At 39.4% G+C, this 24,585-nt stretch overlaps 1 protein-coding gene across 3 annotated transcripts in view; it reads left to right on the top strand.

Annotated features, from left to right (window-relative positions):
• The first annotated feature begins 17,824 nt into the window (after window positions 1-17,824).
• The window catches only part of LOC124163686 (SWI/SNF complex subunit SMARCC1), a 28,450-nt gene continuing 21,689 nt past the window's right edge, over window positions 17,825-24,585 (top strand). Inside the window, exons 1-7 of one of the 3 annotated variants that reach the window (XM_046540749.1) lie at window positions 17,825-18,399; window positions 18,553-18,672; window positions 18,754-18,858; window positions 19,531-19,699; window positions 22,142-22,506; window positions 23,553-23,651; window positions 24,265-24,458. In XM_046540749.1, the coding sequence (XP_046396705.1) occupies window positions 18,283-18,399; window positions 18,553-18,672; window positions 18,754-18,858; window positions 19,531-19,699; window positions 22,142-22,506; window positions 23,553-23,651; window positions 24,265-24,458 (1,169 nt within the window). In that variant the 5' untranslated portion in view covers window positions 17,825-18,282. The remainder of the gene's footprint in view (window positions 18,400-18,552; window positions 18,673-18,753; window positions 18,859-19,530; window positions 19,700-22,141; window positions 22,507-23,552; window positions 23,652-24,264; window positions 24,459-24,585) is intronic. The other 2 variants (XM_046540748.1, XM_046540750.1) reach the window with 2 other exon arrangements.

The raw sequence follows: 24,585 nt of genomic DNA on the forward strand, positions 1-24,585 counted from the left end.
TACCTGAAAAAAAACTGCTTATCAAATATGGTGCTTTAAACTTGGTCACAAAAATAAATTTCGAGGCTCTAAATCTATTTGTCTATCCATAAAAGCTATCATTCTCCAAATACCTCTTCTCTGCTACCTATGGAGCAGGCCAAAATTTTTTCGAAGGAGGCAATAGTTTTCTATTTTCCTTCAACGTTGGGGTAGAACCTAGAGCATTTAAGTTTTCCTCCATGGCACTTTCCTCTGAGGTATACTCACAACCATACCCCGATGCTGATGGCATCGGTAATCTCCGACCAGTTTCGGCCCACTTTTCTAACTCCTCCTCTGCCCTCTTCAAACTCAATACCAACTCTTTCAATCGCACAGCATCGGTATTAATTCCCAAAATTTCGTTAAGCCCAATGATTATCGATTTAATCATACTCATCTGAATCACAGAATAGTATTCGCAATTTATGCGAATCCATTAATACAACTTTATTATAGTACAGTAAAACTTTGATTTTACGCAGTTGGAGGGACCGAAATATGGGCACTGTGTAAAATCAAAGTGTGTAAAATCAAGAGTTGGTAATGAGGAGGAGTATAGTTTTCAGGATAACTCTTGCTCATTATTTTTAGAACCCTTAGTCATACACTTGTATAGTTCTGATTTGAACCAGAACCGGATCCAGAAAAAGTCTCATATGTGTGCCTTTACGGTAAAAGAGCATGAAATCCTTTTCAGTTGTATCAGATATATGTTTCCTGGATTCAATTACTCATTTGGGGGCAAGAAAATGAAGCCTAATAATCTTATTTACTCACAAGCAACACCACAGATGACGTGTTACCTTGAGAAAACAACGTTGCATTCCTGAACAATGTTTCCCATTGTTGAATAACATGGTAGAGTTGCTAGTATTTCTGGCGCTAAGATTACTTCTGTTACCCAGGAGAAATGTTGCAATGGTGATACTAAATGCTCGCAGAGAAGCTAATTTTCGAAAATATTCTCATTAAAAGCAGTTTTCAGGAAATCCGTTTAACCACCTGCGAACGAACTAAGATTGGGGATTGAAGAAATGAGATATCTGAGGATAGTCGTCCAAATTAATCCCATTAACAGGGAGCAAAATTTTGCTAATACATCACAAAGGCTTTACACCCTGTGGGCCTGGGTTCAAGTCCTGGCAGTAGCAGAAACTTATCAGAGATGGCATCTTCATCTTCGACCTGAGGACGCTGGCAGCAGTGCCAGCGAAACTGTTGCCATCACCAACAAACCTACGCGGTTGCACCGGAAACATGGAGAAATTGTTATCAGAGATGGCCCTATCCCTACTTGAGAGTAATGTGGAGGACACTTCCAGTGCACCACTCTGTCCAGCAGATGGGACGTTAAGCCCTTTAAGGCCTATCATTACAGCCTGGCTAATGCCAATATAGGGTTCCTATTCCCCCAGCCCTTACTTCATGGCACTAATGACCCCAGCTATCAGTATCCTCCTTCCAAATAGCATACCAAGAATAATACGGAGCACATAGGACCCGGGATATTCGGAAAATCAGATTTTTCCGGTGTTTAGATCACTTTTTTAAAGTGAGCTATTTAAATAACCGCGCAACTACCGTCAAAAATTATTAATAGTCCGGAACAATCTTCCTTCTTTATAATTTTTACATATTAAAAAACCATTTTCCCATGAAAATTTAGCATAAGTAGATAGAATCTACCGGGTATAGCTTCTCTGTCGGAATTCTTCCGCGAATTCAGCGCCGGGATGTTCGGCTCACAAGCCGTGTGACTCATCTTAACGTAATATTTTGCTTCCCCTTGTCTGATAACGACACCGGACACTTTTTGTATTTCGATTTAATGGTACTAAGCCATTCCTGAGTTTAAAGGGACTGCCTTATCACTCACGTCTTGATTTGACTTCAATGATTGCATGACGATTGACGACGCGAGTTATTCCCCGAGTGCATTAACTCCCGTTCCGTTAAAAATAAACGCTTGCCACCTAGCGGAGTTAAGCTATTAGCTATTGAAGTTCCAACCATGTTTCATTTAAACCCACTGAAAATGAGATACAAGTTGAATCAGCTCTAATAAGCGCGCCGCGCAATCAACTTTCCCTCGCCTCCATTCGTCCCGCAGATGTGGGGTTAGCCCGCGGAATGAGACAACATATGCTTTTACCATCGTGTTGAATCACCATCGACTTACGTCCATACTAGAAGTACGACTATCTTTTTTGGATCACCTTGGAAGCCAAAATGTTGGCACGGGAGGATTTTTAACGGCTAATTTCGCCGTCATATTTCGCTGGGGCGAAGGAAAACATAGCGTTCGCAAAATTCTAGAAAACCTTCCGTTAGGGATAGATATTCCATAGTTCATAATTCCGGATTAACGACCATCTACTGTAATTACAATATGTATGTTATAAAAAGCGTCGATCAATAAGTCGAATAATAAACGAAAGGTGGTAATGTTAATATCTCCGGCGATCATTTGTCTTGATCACGCTTACACGGCGATTGCCGTATATTTTAGGTTTCGATATCCTTCTACGGCAAATTTTAACTAAGAGCGATATTCGCGTTCGTAAAGGAGCCTGAAATATTAATGAGAGGTCGTAGGGGGAAGCAATAATTAGATTCGCGATGTTTTTAGTTTCACGATCAACAGCGCGACGTCATTTCAACCGTTCTTGTATTCATTTTTGTAACTCATTTAGACGAATAAATAACCTAACTTCATATTGCTCCAGTCGGGATTTTCAAAACGTGTCGAAAGACAACTGCGTAAAATCAAGATTAGCTGCCTCTTTGGGGCTAGGGTTATGCTGCGCAAAATCGAAAAAACTGCGTAAAATTAAGAAAAGATGTAAAATCGAAGTTTCACCATTGGAATTCCCTATGCTTTCCGGCCGGACTTGAGTGTCGCTGCGTAAAAACGAGACTTGATGTAAAATCAAAGTGCGTAAAATCGAAGTTTTACTGTATTAGTATTGAGTGTGCTGTGTGGGAAGCTTGATTACAGGTTGCCTTGCTATTTTATTTTGTGCATCATGAAGGAGTTTCACCATGTTACGCCAACCACCATCACATTTATTTTATTTTTATTTATTTCACACGCCACCAAAAACAGCACTGTTCCGCCTTTACATCGGGGTTGATAACATTTAACAATCACAAACATCCATGCCCTGGATAAGGGTAACTTACCCCAGTCAACACAGTATTCGTAATGAGGTCTTATATGAACTCATACGTTGGACTCCTTTGAGATTCCACATTAAGAGACATGAAAGGGCCTTTAAGACCTCACACTTCATGAGGTCACATAAATGATGTCTTTAAGACCGCATACTTCATGAAGTCTTGAAGACCTCACACTTCATGGGGTCTTCAAGATCACACACACATGAGGCCTGAAAAATCAAGTCATGTATATGTTAATGAATTATAATTTCAATCGTAATTATATATTTCTGCGTGTATAATATTTTTTCTTCCTTCAATTAACTCTTTATATTAAGAGATGGGTTCGTAAACTTCTCCCTCCGATTCTATTAAATAAGCTGACACTTCCACTTTCCGCTAGGTCCGCCATTGTGTTGTCGTGTTATTCTACTGCCTTGAGCTCAAACGTCTAGTTTATGATTAATATCGTGTGTACTCCATGGCCTAGTTCTTGCTCGTGTTTTTCCTTGTGTCTACGAACGTGAATCAGGATTCCATCGGATCTGAGATCGGCACGAACCTTGTGGACATCATGATGTGTTACGTGCACGGAGACTTGGAAGGTAAGTTTCAATGATTTTATGTGTCCGATTCTTTATCCACTTGTTAATGAGAAAATCCATTAATTATACTATTTTAAAAGCTGGTTAAGTTCATGCTTATCATTGATTATCGGTAAATATATCCATGTAAAATATTTAGGTGGAACACGTTTTATAACGTGCCTTTGTTGTTGTTCATGTTTCATTTCATTCATTCATCGTATCCTTATAAATTTGCTGTTATCGCATTTTAAATTATCTCCGCTAATATACACTATCTCGATCATATCTAGTGCGTGGTCAAGCAATGTTTTTATTATTTCGGGTTCACAAAACAGTTTTCCCTAAGATCATTGAAGTTTATAAACTTCTCAGTTCTCAAAATCATGACGTAAACAAACAAAAGTGCTAACCGATTTATAATTTGCTTGATTTCACTTCGTAATGTAACTTATGGAACGATAAAGCATGGAAATAACGTACACCATGTATTTAAGTTAACTTCTAAGAGCATTATAATGCAATAGGAATGTAATTAAGTGTAAGAGTTACTCAAAAGTAGTTCACTAATTCGGTTACTCCTAAAATTAACCAAGTTAAAACGGTCATCTTCGGTGCTAAAACCGGCCCTGGGAGTATTTAGGGACTGCTAATGAGATAAATAGTCTTTATCTGGTTTATTTGATGTTATTATGTTATCAATTATAACTCTCAACAAACTTAAGTTCAATGTTTTTTTTGCAGCCTCTCTTATGAAATGGAACCCGACATCAGCAAGTAGTGTCGCCTTGGAGAGAGTGGAGAGGCAGTGGCTGTATCAAGCGGAGACCGCGTAAAGTATGCAGAGAGGAAGAATTCAAAAACTCGTTATGTTTGTTTATTGACTTAATATAATGAAGAATAAATTTATAAATATCATGAAGTTGTCTATTCCATTTTGTTTTTCTGCCGTATTTCCACCTATGGTTCTCATTAAATGTATTATTTTGCTTTATTTTAATTGGATACGTCGGGTACTTATGTCATCGGAGAATTTTCTTAAATAAAGGTGCGTTAAGTATTTTGAAATCTTAATTAATGGGCTGGTAGGGGCCCCGGCGTTTTTGTAGGCTATTTCAAAGCCATCTATCGGAATTATTACGAAGTGGGTAAATTTTCTGGTTCTCCAGGTAGTTCCATTATCACACACGTGGAGGCGCCACATTTGCGCCTATATCATATTGGAACTGTTATAGGAGTCCTATAAAACCTCTTGACTGAGCTCCTTCAGAGTCGTGCGAGACCGCGAAAAGAATTCCCATACGAGTGCATATGACCTCACGGAGACATCATTATGAGGCCATTTGGGACTCTTTTGTAGGAGTCCTACAAATTCGTCAGACTTCTTTATGACCTCATGCATGAGTCATACGTGTTTACTGGGACCCACGTGGGACTCAAACCTGCGAACTTCGGTTTGGCAGGCGAGGACTTTACCCCGCCGCCACCGAGGCCGGCAAAACATCTGAGAACAATACAATAGGGAGGATTCCTGTTTTTTTTTTTAATTGCCTAAATGGAAGGATTATTACTCTCGGAGCAGGCATTTCACACTTTTAGATTTTTAAATGATGATATCTATTTTTTTGCGATTAAAGAAGTGAAAATTCAGAAGTGCATGAAAATGAGACGTTTAAGTATGGATGCTGGGAAAAGCCCGTGTGACGTAATTCCCGTTCTGGCTGCCGCTGTGTGAGTCCATCTTGGTGCGAGGCTATGAGCGCAGCTACGATGCAGGCTGCTAGCAGGTATCAGAGTACCCTTCTAGCATGTAGCACTTGGCTTAAATAAGGATTATTAATACCCTATCAAATGAAGGAAACTTTACGACCTTAGGCAATTTTAATACATGATTATTAAGAAATGTTTCCCTGAGCTCTGTTCCTAATGCATGCGTTATGGTAATCTCAGACAATGTAAAACTCCTCACTACTCGTATAGCATCTGGGTCCCAGTGACGTCACGTGGAGTGGTATCGCATGGAGAAATGAAAAAAATTAAAACTATAGTCTATTTTTGACATTCAATAACTGCATCTGCTTAAAGTTTATTTTTCCAATGAGAATATGCCACCTATAGTGGCATATTCTCATTGGAAAAGTTGATTGAGCACTTCAGAAGGCCTTTAGAATCATCTAGCATCGCACCACCAGCCACTTGGAGCTGAGTTCTCATGCAAGTAGCAGCCAAAAAGACTCTGAGACATGACTAAAAATTCACACCAAGTTGCTGCATAGTGGTCGCATTCAGGGGAAATTCCAAAGCTATCTACAGTGGTAGTACTCAGTCACTCTGAATGCACCCATAACTATGGGATAACAATAAAACTTGGAAAATTAGTATAGTTAACATCAACCATTTGAGTTTATGGTTACTACAGGTTGAAATCTGTGCTCGTCCTCCTTTTAATCAATCTATGAGATCTTGTATGCACGATAGGTTTTTATGATAACTGAACAATCCCTTTGATTTTGTAATGATTCCAATCTACACCCAGTCTGTACTGTGGCATCCCACCCCTGGCTCGCCCGGATACTAAAATAGAACCGGGGGGAGATGTCTCATAAAAACAAAAGAAAATATATAAATCCGCGTGGATCCCTCCCGCATGGGACCTACGGGACAAACCTATGTCACTCTCTTCGTACAATTTACAGAAATTAAAAATATTCCCCTTCTTTGGAAATAATTGCGGGTGGGGGGTTCCCGATTCAACCTGATGGGTAACGTTCGGACGCTTATGCACTCTTCCACAACAAATTCATGGAAAGAAAAATGAACGGGGCGAAAGGAATGGCGAGGGATATTTTTCCTAAAGATGACCCGTGAAGGAGTTAAAACAAAACACTTACTCAACACTTTCAGCGAAACAAAATATAATTCAAACAAATAAACTGCATGTGACAAAACAAAAAAGAACCCTCTTATAAACTAGTGATGTATGACTTGGTGAAAACAATTTATGAAACATCAATGATAAAAAAAACACTACAATATAACTTGATTTTCAAGAGGAAATTGAAATCGCAAATGATAGCAAAAAATTATAGTTCGGTTGTGAACACGTAAATAATGATACACTTTTTAATTATTTCTTGATGGGGGAGGTAAATGAAAGTCCATCCCAACGAGTATTCATTTTACTTTGGTGTTTAATTTCACTTTCACCAAGTAACGGGTGCGTTTCGTGACTGTCTGTCTTGACACTTGGCAGTATAAGTTGCGATCTTACTTGACCGTTGTCCATGGTTAGACCAGGTTGGATCCAACAAACTCTCGTTCAATTTACTGCACACTCATTTCTCCCTTGTTGGAGGAAGCTGCATCCGGAACGGAGGTAATGCGTCCTCTTCAGCTGGTCCTTGCTCCTTCGGACAGGGGGGTCTCTTATTTCAGACCAATCAGCCGCGTGATTTGTTAGGCCCCTCGTCTTCTCTGCCGTGTCGCACCCAAATTCGGGCATGGGCTCCGCCCGACACTCACTTCAAAATTATGCTCTTTTCTTCCACGCGCACAACCTTTTTATAATCCCCATCTTGGGGTGGGGTAACGCACAAGAAAAGGAGGAGGAGCACATTATTCATGGGAAAAACCCGAGTTCCCGTCCTCCCAAACACGCTCACACACAACACTCATAATCTTTCATAACCGACATTCATCCCCACTTACGCATTCACGCTTTCCTCCATGGGCCGTGGTCTGGTTGTGAAAGTTTAGCGGAACGGAGTGGGTAGGGAATGAATGCGCCGAATTGAATGCACCTCGTAATGGTGTCTGAACCATTACAGTACAATCTCTGTAATCTGGTCTTACAGTAATTCTACACGTCAAATAATCCAGCATCCCAGCCTAATGACCTCCCATCAGATAAAATTATTTCATCAGTTTTAAATGAAAGATTTTCTTATGCATGGTGTGGCAGAGCTCTTAGTTTCGAGTGCCAGCACGAAGGACAGCCACCTGGCTGAGGTCGTTGCCTTGGGACTCTGAGCAGTAGGCCGGCCCTTATTTTTCAGAATTGCGAAAAGTTATGTTTTCCTGGTCTCAAAATGATCCAAATGATGTTTATATTCACATGTTAAAATTTGGCTACTTTAAAATAACGGCAACCCGTGCCCCAAGGGCCCTAAATACTAAGGATCCTCAATTGAGATTTTTGGGGCTGAAAAAGCTCTATTTCTATGTAAAACGTAACAGTAAAGCACTCTAGGGCCGATTTTCTGTTTGTTTTGACCTATCTCTAAGCGTTTAGGAGATATCGTCCGTCGTAATGCAATGTCCCCCCTGGGCGCCACCCCGCACCGCGGCACCGCTGAGGTACGTCCCGCACCAATTACTAGAGACTTCCCCTCAACCCCCTCCCCTCCCTCGGCAAAGACTTTGCCCCTGATGACAAGATTTATATGCTAGTGGTACAGTATTGAATAGGTTGTTCCTCTTGTGTCATGATTAATGTTGTTAAAGCCTATAATGTCAATTTTAACCCTTCAACGCTGTCCTATGTACCGACCCTTTAAACCTTGATTTTTTGCCGCCATACGGCCGCGAACCATTCCAGCAGGCTTTGCTCCAAAGTGCTCTTTATGTACAAAAAATTATAAGCATGTGATACAATTGTGTCTATGAATTATAAAGGAATGAGCGGGGCTACCAGGGCTCCAACAGTAGATATAAATATTCAAGGAAGAAGAAACGAGGTAGTCAGTTCACGGATGTAGATCACTTTGGAGAGATAGAGATAGTTCTTGTGTATAGTGTACAAAGGATAGGAAGTGCTAAGTTTTTTAGGATGTAAGGAGAAAAGTGGTGAAATAAATACTTTATCATGAACGTGACGTTCATTTTAAGAATAGACCAACAAGGAAAGACATGTAATCAAGACTAAATCCAGGCATTGAACTGGTTGGAAAGAAAGTGAAGAAATACTCGGCTCAAATTTGCCTACAGTGAGAGAATAACTGTGTGTTTTCTCTATCACCTAATGGGTTCGAAATTTGTAAGACTTATTGCGAGAAACACCGTGAGAAATGCGTCTCATCCATAGTATAAAACTAGAATCCCTGTTTTTATGGAAAATAAAGCGATTGAAAAGTTAGAATAATGACGCAAAGAATGGATGAACGTGCAACGACATAAAGAGAGCGCGAACTACAGTGGATACGAAGAGAATCTTTCGTAACAAAACTTGATGATTTGTTTGACATTGCAAGGAGCGGTACCATTGAATTTTTGACACACGAGGAGGAAAGTGCAGATAATCTCTCGGATAAATGTGCTTGGGCTGAAGATTTAAAGTTCTTACGCAAATAAAGAGGAGAACGAAATGCAGTTATTGGTGGAATAGATTTCAATATATTCAAGAAGAAAGGAAAAGATGTGGTTCTCCGCTCCTTTTGCTGCATTAGCTCCCAACAGTGACCCGCAGTTCCTAAAAAGACTTGTTAATTACGAAAGTGTTAACGTGGACGTAGCGAAAGCAGCACAAAAGAGGTTTTCAATCCACTTGTGGTACCTGATTGAGGAGTTGTAGGCCTGTCATTCTTTGACGGATCTATTTCTAGGTGTGAAAAGAAAAACGTGATACGCCGTATGTGGTCATGTGATGGAAAATATGATCCACCGAAGAAAGCATTCTATAAACATAAAGACATGACTAAGGTATCTATACCAAATTTTGTCACTATTAATTCGAGAAAGATATTTAATGTATTGTAAATATGCATTGCTTTCTTTGATGTGCACATGCGAGAATGGGATGAACATACAAGAACGATTTGCAAATTATTCGGGGTCCTCAAGTGGGAAATAATTGTGTAGCGAGAGGGGTGAAACTAATTCAAAATTTTTAGGCAGTCACGTTGAAGGAAGAGGACATTCAAAATTTATCATTAAGTGTGACTTTTCATCGCAACACGTGCGGTAAGGCACGTTAATTGCCAAATATGGGATGTCAGTGAAAAATTAGAAATACAATGAAAATGTATTGTATTTTGGTTTATGTACCGAAATTCATGGAGAGAGTGAAAATAAATTGATCTCATGGATTGGAAGTAATGTTATGCCAATTAAATTCTTTCTAAGGTAAGGACATTTACTCAGAGGCTTGATCTTGTCATCAGGAGCAAAGTCTTTGTCGAGGGAGGGGAGGGGGTTGAGGGGAAGTCTCTAGTAATTGGTGCGGGACGTACCTCAGCGGTGCTGCGGTGCGGGGTGGCGCCCTAGGGGGGGCATTGCATTACGACGGACGATGTCTCCTAAACGCTTAGAGATAGGTCAAAACAAACAGAAAATCGGCTCTAAAGGGCTTTACTTTTATGTTCTACATAGAAATAGAGTTTTTTCAGCCCCAAAAATCTCAATTGCGGGTCCTTAGTACTTAGGGCCCTTAGGGTATGGGTTGCCGTTATTTTTAAAGTAGCCAAATTTTAACATGTGAATATAAACATCATGTGGATCATTTTGAGACCAGGAAAACATAACTTTTCGCAATTCTGAAAAATAAGGGCCGGCCTACTGAGCAGTGACCCAGCTGGGAATTAAGGCTGGGGGGGGGTTTAGTTGCAACTAATACCGGGGTGTGTGGGGGTTTGGAATATCCACCAGGATAAGTGGTAGGTGCGAGATTAATAAATTGCAGAATTTTAAGATAAACGGTTCAAAATGGTGAGTTTTATGGCTTTCTGAGCGATATTTTACTAATCCTTACACTATTATATATGTAATATTTATCCAATTATGTAAAATGGATTAAACTTAAAAATTTCTCTGAGCTCTGGGGAGGTTTTATCCCCCAAATCCCCTCCCTCGCAATGCCACTGACTCCGAGGTCCCTGCCGATGCCACCAGGGTATTCAGAGGCTAGAGCCAGGAAGGCACCGCGAGAGAGAGAGACGATCATAGAAAGGCAACAGAGAAGAACTTCCATGTGTGAGAGACAATAGTACACATCTGTATCGTTTGCCATCGGCATTAACGTGGTCAAAATTATGTAATCTACATTATTGAAGTGAGGTTAATTACGGAACAATATCAACCCCCTTCACAGGATAAGAATTCTTTTTATTTGGTACATTGGTATGGGTCTGTTCAAATATCATATGGTTTTTATGATATTTTTCTTATGTCACCGGCTGTATCTGTTAAAGAAGGTAACATTATACATAAATGAACCTAATTAAGTATATCCAAGTGGGTGCATGCCAAACTTGTAATTGTGCAGTAATGGTTGGCTGTAGCGTGGGGATGATTATGGACGTGGTAAATGAATGCAATCACCAATTAGGTTAAATAGGGTTTATTTCGCTTCGTTTGCATAGCACAGACAAGCTCAACAGTATCGACACCTTAACCCTTCTCGTCTAGACTGTCATGGCATCGCTCTTCTTCTCTCGGCTTGGCGTCCTCCTTCTCCAACGCTCTCTTGTGGCCGTTGGTGGAAAAACAATTGCAACACCTTCTGCTTGTCCGCCACATTGGCCACAAAGTTGACATTTAAAGCCTAAATTAATGTTATGAAAAGTATTTAGCCAAATTGCATTTTTTTCCTGTGTATTAGTCTGTTTTTCTGTCAATAATCTCGTGTTTTCAATAGTTCGGCCATGTCACAGTTGCATGTGAGTTGGATTACCGCGATCTAACAGTCTATCTGTGGACCACTCTATATGTAGCACCATCGTGAAAATATATATTTCTATCTTATGTTTCTACATCACTCCATACTTATGATAACTCCCTCCTAAAGAAAGATGTAAAACCTATCTGCAGAGTTCCTAATTCACACCCCACCCAAGCTTGCTCTTCTTCTTCCCTCATCCGCACCCCTGGTAGACCACTAGCTGTATCTCTCAGCTTAACTCTCCCCTCAATCTATACACTTACCTGTACTATGTTCATTCAAAATCATCCTCATCTTATCACATTTTACTCCAACTTATACAATCACAACATATGATTCAGAAATGACATACACACCCACCAATACTCCTATAGTCTATATTTTAATAATATGCACCATTCCATTCTCACTGGGTACAATAAGATTCTTATCAACATTCATCCCAAACAGTTCAAGGGTGAACTGAAGAACATGATTATACACAAATTTTACAACAGTGCGATTTTCTAGCCAATGTATTTTAAAACCCTTATAAAAATACTTCAACGCTTGATATTGCACTCCAGAAATGCCAGCTTTTGATGAGCATGAGACCGTGAGATCAGACAAATGATTTTATTTTTAATTTTACCACAATCACCCTAGTCCAAGTGAGACAGCTTGACTTTAGTTTCAAAAATACTAACTCTAACTCAAATTGAGTGCGAGATCTGATGGTAGGTAAAAAAAATCGACCATCCACATTCCAATAGTGAATCATTGGAGGGCATCAGAGCTTGGACACTGACTGACCATGACCAGCTACTGATTAAAAGTTGGTTGATCACAACAATCATACAAGTGATCATATGACTGGTTAAAATCTGTAAGCACCACTCCACCAATTAAACACCGCCTGTTTTTTTACTGGCCACCCAAAATAGATGTATGTGCAAGGAGTCTACCCATATGAAGAATACTACTCCATTCCATGCTGAAGTTTTCCTTCCCTGATGATAGGATGGTTTCCTATTATTTTTTTATTGCCTAAATTGAAATATTATTACTCCTGGAGTACATATTTCACGCTTTTAGACTTTTTAAATGATGATTTTTCACGATTAAATGAAAAGTAAAAAATTTCAAACACACGAAAATGCAACAGCCAAGTATGAATGCTGGGTAAAGCACGTGTGACGTCTGTCTACTGTGTGAGGCCATGAATGCCGCGACGATGCAGGCTGCTTGCTGCCGAGCATGGCGGTAGCGTAGAGTACCCTGCTAGCAGGTAGCACTTGGCTTAAATAAGGATTATTAATACTCTATCAAACGAAGGAAACTTTCCGACCTTAGCCAATTTTAATAGGTGATTATTAAGAGATGTTTCCCTGAGCTCTGTGCCTCATGCATGCATTGGTAATCTCAGATGATGTAAAACCCCTACCTACTCGTATAGAATCTAGGTCCCTGTGACGTCATGTGGAGTGGCAGCGCATGGGCGCCAATCTGCCCTTTTTTGAATGAGGTTAAAATTGAACATAAACATTTGTCTAAACTGGGATTTCTGAAACCAAATAATTAGTATAATATGAATGCACTTTTGGTGGGTAATGAATCACAGTAATTGCCTTTCGTTTTCTTTGATGAAACTACCCTATTGCCCTTTTATTCTATGTTCCCGCTTTTCCCTCCATGATAATCTCTTCTTGCTCCACCTTTGATGGTAGACTCAGCCCAAAGATAATAACTTCAAAGCACAACACCCACCTTATAGGGGCCCGTGTCTCACAGTTGTTAATATCAAATTTTCCCTTCATAAAATTCCATGGTTTCAAGAAGAAAGCAGCCGTAAGGGCTTATAGATCCATTAAAATAATGCTTTCCTTGCTACATTACCATATGGGCTACCTTTTATCTGGCCCTACGCCTTTATCTGTATGGCATTAGTATACAAGCAAAACAAGCCTGAGTATGAATTCTAAGTTCCATCACTTTCTTAAAAAGCAGGGAGCATTAGAGGGATGAACAATTTAGAAATGCCACTGGCCCATAGAGGGAAAAGCAAATGGTACACAGAATACAAGGGCAATGGTTACGGTGGGAAAATATGAAACCTTTAACAAGAAATTGAGTAGTATACTTAGTATGATGGGATAAAGGAAATAAAGAGAGAGATCAAGGGCCACAGAGAACTTTCAAAGCACAATAACCATCTTTTGAACATTGCCTTTGGCGATTAATTTTATGGGGTTCAATCCAACCATTAAAAGTAAACCCAATTACTTTTATGGGATTCAATCCAACCATTAAAAGGAAACCCAATTAATTTTATGGGATTCAATGCAACCATTAAAAGGAAACCCAAAAGGTTTTCCTTTCATTTTGAATAAAATCTGACTGACCTACAGGTGATGATTTGAGTTGAGGTCAGTGGCGGCTGGTGGTTATATAACCTGGGTGTGCATTAAAGAAGATATACGATGATGAAAAAAAATCATGAAGATGAAATGAATGCCGCTAAATGGCACTGAATGCATTGACGAACTAGGATCCTGAGCGCAGGTAATGTGGGTGGCAGCGATACCGCTCCATTACCTGTGAGTTACTCACCAAATATGCATGTGTGCTGCACTCGTATCCTGTTGAGTCTGCTCCCAGCATCCATTTGAATATGGCATGACCCCCCGCTTACCTCATCCCGCCCGAGCACCCACAAGCAATCGCGTATACCGAATATGCGGCCGGCGCGATGCCATGGGATCGCACACTAGTAGAGCGGTGCATTCGCCAAGGAGATAGCAGTAGAAATTATAGCTTTGTGCCCCATCTCTGTGTCGACAGGATTTTTATCTTTCTCTTTGCAAATAAATACATAGTTTTCTTTTATAATTCATTCATCTTTGGGTGCGCAGTTGCTATCATGCGTATATGCACGTGCCACCACTAGTTGAGGTATAACTTGAGTCATCAAAGGATTCAACAAAATGCTTTCAGGTCTTCTACCAGCTGAGTTGCTGCATCACTGTTGACATTCTGACCAACTAGTCTCTGTTGGAAACGTTGACAGCAATGGAGCATCTCACCCGATGGAAGACCCGAGAGCATGTCAGTCAATTGACATGCTAGGAAAGCACCAGTGTGATAAATAGATACTCATTTTAGGAGAGGTGGGGAAAGGGCCTTTATATGTATTTGCCTCTGAGGGCACAACAACCATTTGCAACTCCATTCTTTTCCCCCAGTTCAGTGTGTAACCTCAGTGACAAGAAGCAATAGGGTGGTTTCCTATATTTTTTTATTGCCTAAATCAAAAGATTATTACTCCTAGAGTATCTGCTTCACCCTTTTAGATTTTTAAATGACTGTATCTATTTTTCGCAATTAAATGAAAAGTGAGAAGGTTCAAGCGTGCAAAAACACAATGTCTAAGTATGAATGCTGGGAAAAGCCTGTGTGACGTCATTCTGGTTCTGGCTGCCACTGTGTGTGGCCACCTTGGTGCGAGGCTATGAGCACCGCTACCATGCAGGCTGCTGGCAGGTAGTGCTTGGCTTAAATAAGGATTATTAATGCCCTATCAAATGAAGGAAACTTTCCGACCATAGGTAATTTTATTAGGTGATTATTAAAAGATGTTTCCCTGGGCTCTGTGCCTCACGCATACATTGGTAATCTCAGACGATGTAAAACTCCTGCCTACTCGTATAGCATCTGGGCCCCTGTGACATCATGGGGAGTGGCATTGCATGGCCGCCAATCTGGCCTTTTTCAAATGAGGTTAAAATTGACCATTAAAATGTATTCGTTTAAGCTGGGATTTCTAAAACCAAATAATTTGTATATTATGAATACACTTTTGTGGGTAACGAATCGCAATAAATGCCTTTAATTTACATTGATGAAGGAAATTTCCCTATTGTGGCTGTCAGGACTATTTAGGAATAATCATCAAATTCAGTTAGGTAATGCCTGCTTAATAGCCTTGCCTCTCTCTATCTCTTATGCGTATTAATTGTGCCTGGAAGTCATTTAAAATGATGGATCAATAATGATGAGGGAAGGGGCAATATCAATATAGTGTTCGGAAGACTCATTTCACATCAGGATAAGCCAGTGGCGGATCTAAGGGGTGGAGCCCCTCATTGGGTTGAAATATACACTGGATAAAATAAAAATTTTTGGAGTTTACCACTTTATACAAAAGTATTTTGTTATATTTTCTGGTAAATATTACCTATTTAAACAAATTAAAATACAAGTTAGCTGTAAAATTAGGGCCTATTTTACATGATTTGGTACTAAAAAAAACATACTTTACGTCCAAAGCAGCAGTGACATAACTATGAGGGGGATAGATCCCCCCCAAAGCCTCAGAGAAATAAAAAAAATATTCAAAACTATTGTCTAGTTTTCACTTATAATAACTGCATCTACTAGGAGTTAATTTTTTTAGTGCCAAAATGATGTAAAATGTACATCCTGTTATGCCATTGTATTTAATTTTCGCGACCCCCCCTGGGGTGCGGGGGTAGTTGCCACCCCAGGCCATTTCATCCCACCCCCCAAAGCATATTCCTAGTTACGCCACTGCAAAGCATTATCTTTTTATCAAAGAATTAGTGTAAAACCCCCATTTTCAAGTCTTGAAAATCCCAAATTTTCCAAATCCTGAGCCCCCTTAGACTTGGGGGAGTTCCCAACACCTCTGGTTAGCTCCCACCCCAAGATCAAAAACTACATCCGTCACTGTGACAAGCCATGGAATTTTATATTCAAATATATATGAATAATATTTACAACGGAGAATTACTGTATGCTGCAGTCATGCCCTTGATTATGACTCATTAAACCAATTAATTATTAACCTGCCGGTGCTACTTCACTTACTGGGATGAGCAAGTTTTTCGACACTTCGGCAAGGGTAAAATCGGGAGCAACTTCCATCATCCCTAACAGTGTAGCTCAATAAGTTACGAGAGCAAAATCCTTTCCAAGAAAATTGTTACTCAAGAATAAGGCAAACAAAAAGTACACGGCAAGATAGGTGAAGTACAACATAAAATAGAGAAGTCCGAGATGACGAATCTCAGACCTGTTATAAAATTTGTTCCACAACTAAGTGATTCAACCCAAGGGTTGGTATTGATAGGGGAGGGCTGAGCTTACCCCTAACTTATTAGCCACAAGCATATGATAACACATATACAGAGTAACAGGGCCAGTTCCTACAGCCACATCAAGTTTGGAAAGTTTGGCAGCCGAAAAGTTGGAGGGTCACATGCTAGAATTTGAGTGTAGTTATTGAACAATCCAACGATTTGATCGATGGATTTTTCTCTTATATAGGAAAATCATCCAAAATCGTTGGCACATTAATGGCTGATGCCTGGTTTCTCTAGTGTGTGGGCCCTTTCCGCTTCTATAGCGGTAAGGTGTTTTATCCCGTCCCATCCCTCCCAACCCTTTCCCTACTCCAGAGGCATCGTCAGGCTTCTTATCGCGGCTCCCCTGGGCCCTCATCCTCTGCAGTCATTGAACACTTCCAAATAAAATCCCCTGATGATTAGAATTAGTCCAAGGAATTAGACATTGGCTGCTTTATTGTGTGAAATTCAAATGCCAATGGTTATACGAATGAGTGCCTGAGATGTAGCCCATTTCAACAAAAATATACTTGCTTTACAATTGCAATATTGACCGCCTGATGGATGCATGCAAACATTCTTTTCGTAGGAGACGCCTGATAGGACTACAAGAGAAGAGGAAAACACTATGGAAGTTTTTATCTGGATTTCAAGAATTTCCAAAAGATAAAGATAGAAGAGAATAGACCGATTTCATTTTCTATACTGATATCAGTCAAGAAAGAGGTGGATTGGAACAATTGTGTAATTAGTGAATTGTCAATAATATATACGGTTATTACCGATTAGGAAATGTAAGGTAAAAATAAAACCATAAATACAGACGAAGATTACTTCGGACTGACAAATTTTTTGTTTCACATTAGAAATTAAGGCTCAAACACAGAACAAACGTTGTTAAGGACCTATAAAGATGAAAGCGAACAATATTTTCATCAGGCCTTTGATTCCTGCAGTTTTCTTTAATGGCCATTGCGCGCTATCAACTTACTCAATCGCAAACCGAGAAGGCGAGAAAAAAAAACAAGAAATAATAAGAATTATTGCCAATCAAATCAGTCCCTGAGGGCCTAGATTCCGCCTGCTGTAAGTCGAATAAATTGGTACTCGATAGACAAGCCGTCCTCGATTTTAAACATGATATTGGTCGATTATGATTTGAAATATTACCAAACAATTAAGAGTTGCATTCATTGAAAACACATCTCCTGAGTTATCGATCGCTGATCAGTGCAGCCACAGCCACATAATTCATGCCATTTTTACTTATCCTGCAATTCGTCGCAAAAGGCTAGATTCACTCAACAATAAAGTGGAGACATCAATGGGATACAGCAAATTTCCTAAGTCAAACGTATTTAAAATTCCATTGATAAATTAACCTTAGGTTAAGATGCCAAATCCGGGGGTGGTGGTGGAAATTCTTGCTGGCGTTCAAGCGTCGATTTCACACCAGTGGCATGGTGACGATCCAATGAAATTCAGTCCTATTACAGTTAACATCGTTTCATTGGTTTGCTCTTTTATAGAATATAATTTTCTCCGAGATATTTAGTTTCAAAATATTTTTCACCATTCCAAACCAATTTTGAATCACTTGTCCCAGGTGCGCATTCAATACTTCGTTGACGCCCGGTTTCCCCGGTTTTTTGCCGGTTCGGCTGATTTCAATGTGGACGGAAAGCGTCTGGTAGCGTCACCTACCTAGCCTCGTTTGTGTACAAAACCTGCATTCAAGATGATGGGATTAGGGCCTAAAAAGGACGGCGGTCCTAATGCAAAATACTTTGAGGCCCCGGATACGATAAATTTATTCGATGGAATACGCACGTGGCTGTTGAAAAACGCTAAAAAGGTTGGTGTGCTTTCGATAAACCGATCATTAACAGTTTTCGTTAGAAGTCATTTTGTTTTCCCTCCCTTCGCTTGGGTGTTTCTTTATATCATCGATATTACCGGCATTAACGATATATTTTCGTCGTATGTATTTTTAATATTGTATTTTCAGTATGTGCAAACCGATCCACCCACAAACAAAGGCTTGGCGGCCTTAGTTATCCAGCTAATTCAGTTTCAAGAAGACAACCTAGGCAAAAATGTCGTCAAGCCTCCCCTTACAAGGCTTCCAGTGAGTAATTTTACTCTTCTGTAAAATTTGTGTACCTTCGATTTGTTGTGCATTATTCTTAATCCTCTTTAATTATTTTAGATGCGTTGTTTCCTCGACTTTAAGCCTGGAGGAGCCTTATGTCACATATTGGCTACAGTATATAAATTTAAAACTGACCAAGGATGGAGGAGATTCGACTTTCAGGTAAACTTTAATATATTTTATTAAATAATTTTTATGCCAATGAAATAATGTTATGCTAATAGTTGGTTTATGCTTGATATTTAATAAAGAAGCTGAAGGTGTTGTTTTGGCTTCAGCCTAAGGAGCCAATCTGTCATGTTCAATATTTGCTAACGTTGTATTAAAGTTGAATTTAATAGTTTCTGTATTAAGATGTAAATATAAACTTTAATTCGCGTATTTGGATGGGGAAATTTGGTAATACTTTTCAAATCAATTAAAATAAACCACTTTGAAGCATTTGAGTGATTTCTAAGAACGGCATTTTTATGATATACAAACGTCAGGATAAATCCTGTTATAATATTCCGCATGAGCAATGGATGAGTAATTGCAGAAAGAACTGCATCCTTTAGGGTTATTGCCCTCAGTTTTTAATGATGTAAAAAAAAACTTAGGATATGGGTTGTTTTTACTCACAACCTAGCCATGCCTAATTTTCCGAGTATAATTATTAAAAAGATGTTTATGTATGTGATAGCCAGTTTTTGCTTAAAGTATGTGATTTTCATGACAATAGACTATAAGTATTTGGGATTAGTACTCTGTAAGCATAAGCTACATTTTGAGTGTGACTTAATTGCTTCATACATTGTTCTCTTATTCTCTTTTACCTTTTATTGGTCTTCTCAGAGCCCATCCAGGATGGATAGAAATGTTGAAATGTTTATGAATGTTGAGAAGACCCTCATTGCCAATCGTTGCTTGGTAATGCCATGTGTTTTTATCAGACCTGAAGTGGACAAAGCTACAGCAGGTCGTATTAGAGATGTGATCAAGAGGCACCAAGGATCAATCACAGGTATGAATACATTTCTATACTAAAGCCCATCTTGATAAAATGGAAGAATTTAGGATCTTAGCATTCATTGGGTCCACAATGTGTCCGTTCTCATTATTTGGTAATGCATTAGCTGAAAAATAAGCATGTTATTAGACCTGAAGTCTGGTTAAGGCATGATTGCACTATAAATTATCACATACAAGTGAATGTGTGAAAGTATGAACGTAAAATGCGTTGTGTAACCACTAGACTTGTACAGATGCATAATCTGCAAATAGAACCTGATATTATTTGGTTCATTCATTGGTACATATTCAGTTCTGAACCACTGAAATCATTCATGAACTTGCACTTTTAACTAGTATTTTTAATGAATGGTACAAACTGGCCTTAATCATCAAAATTCTTAGATCAGTGGTGTTTAAAATTCACCATAAAAAATGGAAAATAATTTTTTGAACTACTCATACTAAGTTTCAGTCATAGTTTACATGTTTTTAATATTGGATAATATCATCTTGATTGTAAGCTGTTAAGGCCTGTTTACACCGTACATCAACCTATACGAGTTAATGTCTAAATGTATGAACGAGTGAATAAACAAGAAAATGCACCCTGTAATCACCCAACTTGTGCGAATGCATTTACAGAAAATAGAACCTGTTCTAATTTCGTTCGTGCATTTGCACACGTTCTGTTCCGGGCCACAAAAATCATTCACGCAGACGGACATTAACTCATACGCGTAAATGTATCGTGTAAACAGGCCTTTAAGGAACTTGTTTTTCAGTTTATTGAAAATTAGAATGATGCTTGCCTATGCCGTCCTAATATTCCTAACATGCCATTCCATGAAATACTGAGAAACAGCTGCAGGGATGGTTTTGGAAGGTTATCAAGAGTTTTTGGATGAGTATAAATTTGTTTAGGGATAAGTAATCAGTTTGTGACTGTAAATTTTTGGGTCCAAATTTATTCATTGGTGATTAGGAATTTATTGGCACATTTTCTGTAAAAGCATTTGATAATGCACTGACACACATGAGTTACTGTGTAAATACATGAATGCGAGAATGAATGTGAAAATTCTTTGTGTAACCATCGTATCTATGAGATTAATTTGGTTCATACATTGGTATGTTTTCCATTCCTCCAAAATTGTTGGTATGGTGTCTGAACTTATCAGGTTATTGCTGGTTTTTAAGTCCTTGTGATTAATTACTTCCTTTTGCATTTTGAAGATGCAGACAGGTATGTCATCATAAATGTTTTCTCAGCCCATTAACTTAATTATGAAATTGCAGCCTGTGGTAGTACCCAATGTTTCCACATGGAGTTCAGGTGGATAAAATTGCTTTATTTTCACTTGGCTAATCAATTGCATCTCTGTTGTTGATTCGAAAGTATTCGCATCCTCTTGCGTAGTGCATTACATTCTGTATGAATGATCCAATTTACATGTGTATTTTTCTTCATTTGTGTAGTGCTTATGCCATATGAGTCAATGGTTCAGGTCAATTGTCTAAAAAAATTGTATTATTGGGACAATTTATCGTATTGCAGTTATGCTTCTGCGCTCCTTTCCTAAGCCATCCTCTGACCATTGTGAGCTGGCAGAAAACTAGGGTGAATGGGGGGGGGGGGGCGTTTGATAGGAAGTTGCATTTCAGAAGGGAGTTCTATTGAAGGAATAACACCCAAAGCTATGCCAAGCTAGACAAATGCTCAGAAAGGCGCACGAAATTAAACTGGGTAATTTCCTGGGTGTACATTCCTAGATTTGTCCAGTTTTGGGACTTTGCTCAATAAAATTATCTGGTGAAAGTGTTGATGTATTTGCCCATGCGTGTAAATGCATCAAGTAGTTTAGCCTTAAGACTTGGATCTCGCTGATATTTTGGGTGATTTTGAACCCCTTGATATCCCCTTCTCCGCTATACCCTTATTGTGCTCTGATGATCTTTTACTATGCTGAGGTCTTCATCTATCTTGTTTTACATCAATGAATGCTTTATAATCTTGGTAAAAATGTAATTTACCGTTATCGCAACTTCAAAAAAGATGCAAGTTGAAACAATCTCTTATCAATGACGAAGCAAAAGAATATACGAGTTGTCCTCTAAGATTGATTTTGTTTTGAATTATTTGTCTGTATTGACAGAATTAATGCAAAAATTTCCTTGGTTCATTGCATAACACCTTTGAAATAATGCATTATTTGAAATAACCTCAGTGTTTGAAATCCTCAGGGAAAACAATGAATTTCAGCCTGGAAATCCATTAAAGCTCAGAGAATTCCAGACTCAAAACTTATGTCAACCCTGTCTTGGGTTGTCTATGAGGCTTCATTCAGGTTTCAACCTCTGAGCCATTGATCAGTAACGTTGTGCTCTTCCATCTTGGCTATCATACCCCCGTTTTCAGAATGTGGAAGCCTATACTCCGCTTGATTTTTTGCAGATGTTGATGAAGAAGCCACGCACATAATCTATCCTGCCAGCGACCCATTAGAGGAGGAGTACGCTCGACCAGCATTGAGACGAGGGGATAGGTCGGTGCTGCTCCATTGGTACTACTTCCCGGACTCACACGATACATGGCTGAGTCCTGTCTCTCCACCAGACCTTGTGCCGCGCCTCAATGAGACGCCATCTGAAGCGAGGGCATTGGCTCACACCCATGCCCACTCCCCTGTCCCAGCTGGTGGCTCTTCCCCTGGTCAGGGCAGTGGAGGGGCCACTCCCCTTCCTCCTGTCTACACGCTGCCAGCAAATGCCACAGCCACTGGCCTTGTCACGTCAGGGCTCAAGAGTGGACCTTGGAGGGTATGTCAGTCTCTCTCTCTTCAACAGAATAGAATGTTATTTAACCGTAAAACTGTAGTAAGCATACATGCATGCGTGTTCAGGTTACTGCGGGAAAAACATACTAGAACATGCAATCATCTCTTCTGACCTGCTCTCCCAGGCTCTTCTTTATACGTATCTCAAGCTCTATCATGAAGGAACAATTGGCAATATTCCCCTCTTACTCAAACTAGTCCCTCCCTTGTTTGTTAGAGTTCACTCTCTCTTGTGGTACTAGCCCTGTCTTTCCATTATCTTTTAAGTGCCTTTTGGTGACTGAATGCTAGAAGTTTGATTCCTATGTGGATGATATTTAACCAATTTGGGAAAATACTGTCCAATTTCTTTGGTGTTTGGTTTAAAGTAACCCAAAAATTATAGTCAAACTTCATTTAATATTTATTTATAGACTTCGGTCATGGAAATAATTTCATGAAAAAAAGTTCGTAGCCTCCCTGGCGTATTTTCCACACAGAGTGAAAGACATGCAATGTCCCTTATTTTCTAATGGAAGAATGGACGCCTTGAAATCACAATGGTGACCACTTTCTTGCTGGCTTATTGGTACCTGATGTAGTAGTGTGGGTGGCTTGCAGATTCCTCAGTGCGTATTCTTCACCATTCCTTGTTCCTACTGGAGAATATTCTGTTTCCGTACCCAACTGAGACTTATAAATATGTACTGGCATTTTGCTGGTGTTTGACACCTTGAAGATGACTCTCCCATTGAAACCTGGGTTGGTGTTTATTTAATGGAAAGTGTGGATAATTAATAGAGAATTGTTTTTCTTTCACCATCATGGTGGTAAGGTGCCTTAAAGTAAATAATAAAACAATTTTTTTAATCATTGTTTTAATTTAACTTATGTTTTAAATTTTTCTGTTAACCATTTTGTGTCCCTATTCTCTTTTTTATGATTAATGCTAATATTGTGGGGTTATTTATCTTGCTAATGGCTTCGTTTCGTATCCATCTATGCTTTTGATGCCCATTTTTGTAATATCTATATCTTTTTTCTATCAAGGTTGGTGCTACTTGGGTTCTTGATTTAGACCAGTACAATGAATGGATGACAGAAGAGGATTATGAAGTTGATGAAGCTGGCAAAAAGAAGGTTCACAAGGTATGTAGATGGAGAATGCGTGTGCATATTTTCTTTCATCTGTAAATGAAGATATAGCCTGTTCAGGTGTTTATGTTTTAATTAAATTCATTGCTCTTTTAATCTTAATTGTATGCTGAGAAGTAATATCAGGCATGTAACAATGCTAATCTTTTGAAAATTGTGCACCACATGTTAAGTGCTCCTAGGAACCACAGGGGTCACCTTTAAAAATATATTGGTTCCAGCTGGGGATTTTGCATTGCCATTTTAGCTTTTGTGATAATTGCAGGGTGCAATTTTTAGAAGTTAGCTTTTAGGTCGAGGAAACTTCAATTCTAGATCCTTTATCCATCTGTAGGCTATAATTTCTATGTCTATGTAAAGTTGTTGTTGTTGTTACAAAAGTAATGAACCATAGTCAAAATCTTCCGAAAAAAGTTACATATTATGAAGTTATCTGCTGGCGCAAGGGAATCCAAAATTTCAGCTGTTGTACGAATCACTATGCTTTGCTCCATGCTCAATGCTATATGGTGGTATTGGGTAGAATTCATGAACGCAATTGTATCAAGTTACAGTTACCACTTTATTTTGACTTTTAATATCATTTTTTCTCTTAATTTACCTTCAGCTGCGCTTGTCTGTGGAAGATCTGATGAATCCAGGGGATCCTATGACGCCAGTGACTCCTGCCAGTGGGGGGATGGGTGCCGGTGCGGGCGCCAACGCAGCTGAGAGGGGCAAGAAGAAAACCAAGAGAAAACGTTCTCCATCGCCCCCGCCACCCCCTCCACCAACAAAGGGACAACCAGGAAAGAGAAAGAGGTGTGCTTGCTTACCTTTCGGTGAACACTTCAAGAAACGTGTTTCAATCAGCATTGTATTATCACAGTGGCGTAGCCAGGAATTTCGTTCGGGGGGGGGTTCCAAAACCAGGGGGAAAATTTTTGAA

The sequence above is a fragment of the Ischnura elegans genome, chromosome 8, assembly GCF_921293095.1.
Source record: "Ischnura elegans chromosome 8, ioIscEleg1.1, whole genome shotgun sequence".
NCBI lineage: Eukaryota > Metazoa > Arthropoda > Insecta > Odonata > Coenagrionidae > Ischnura > Ischnura elegans.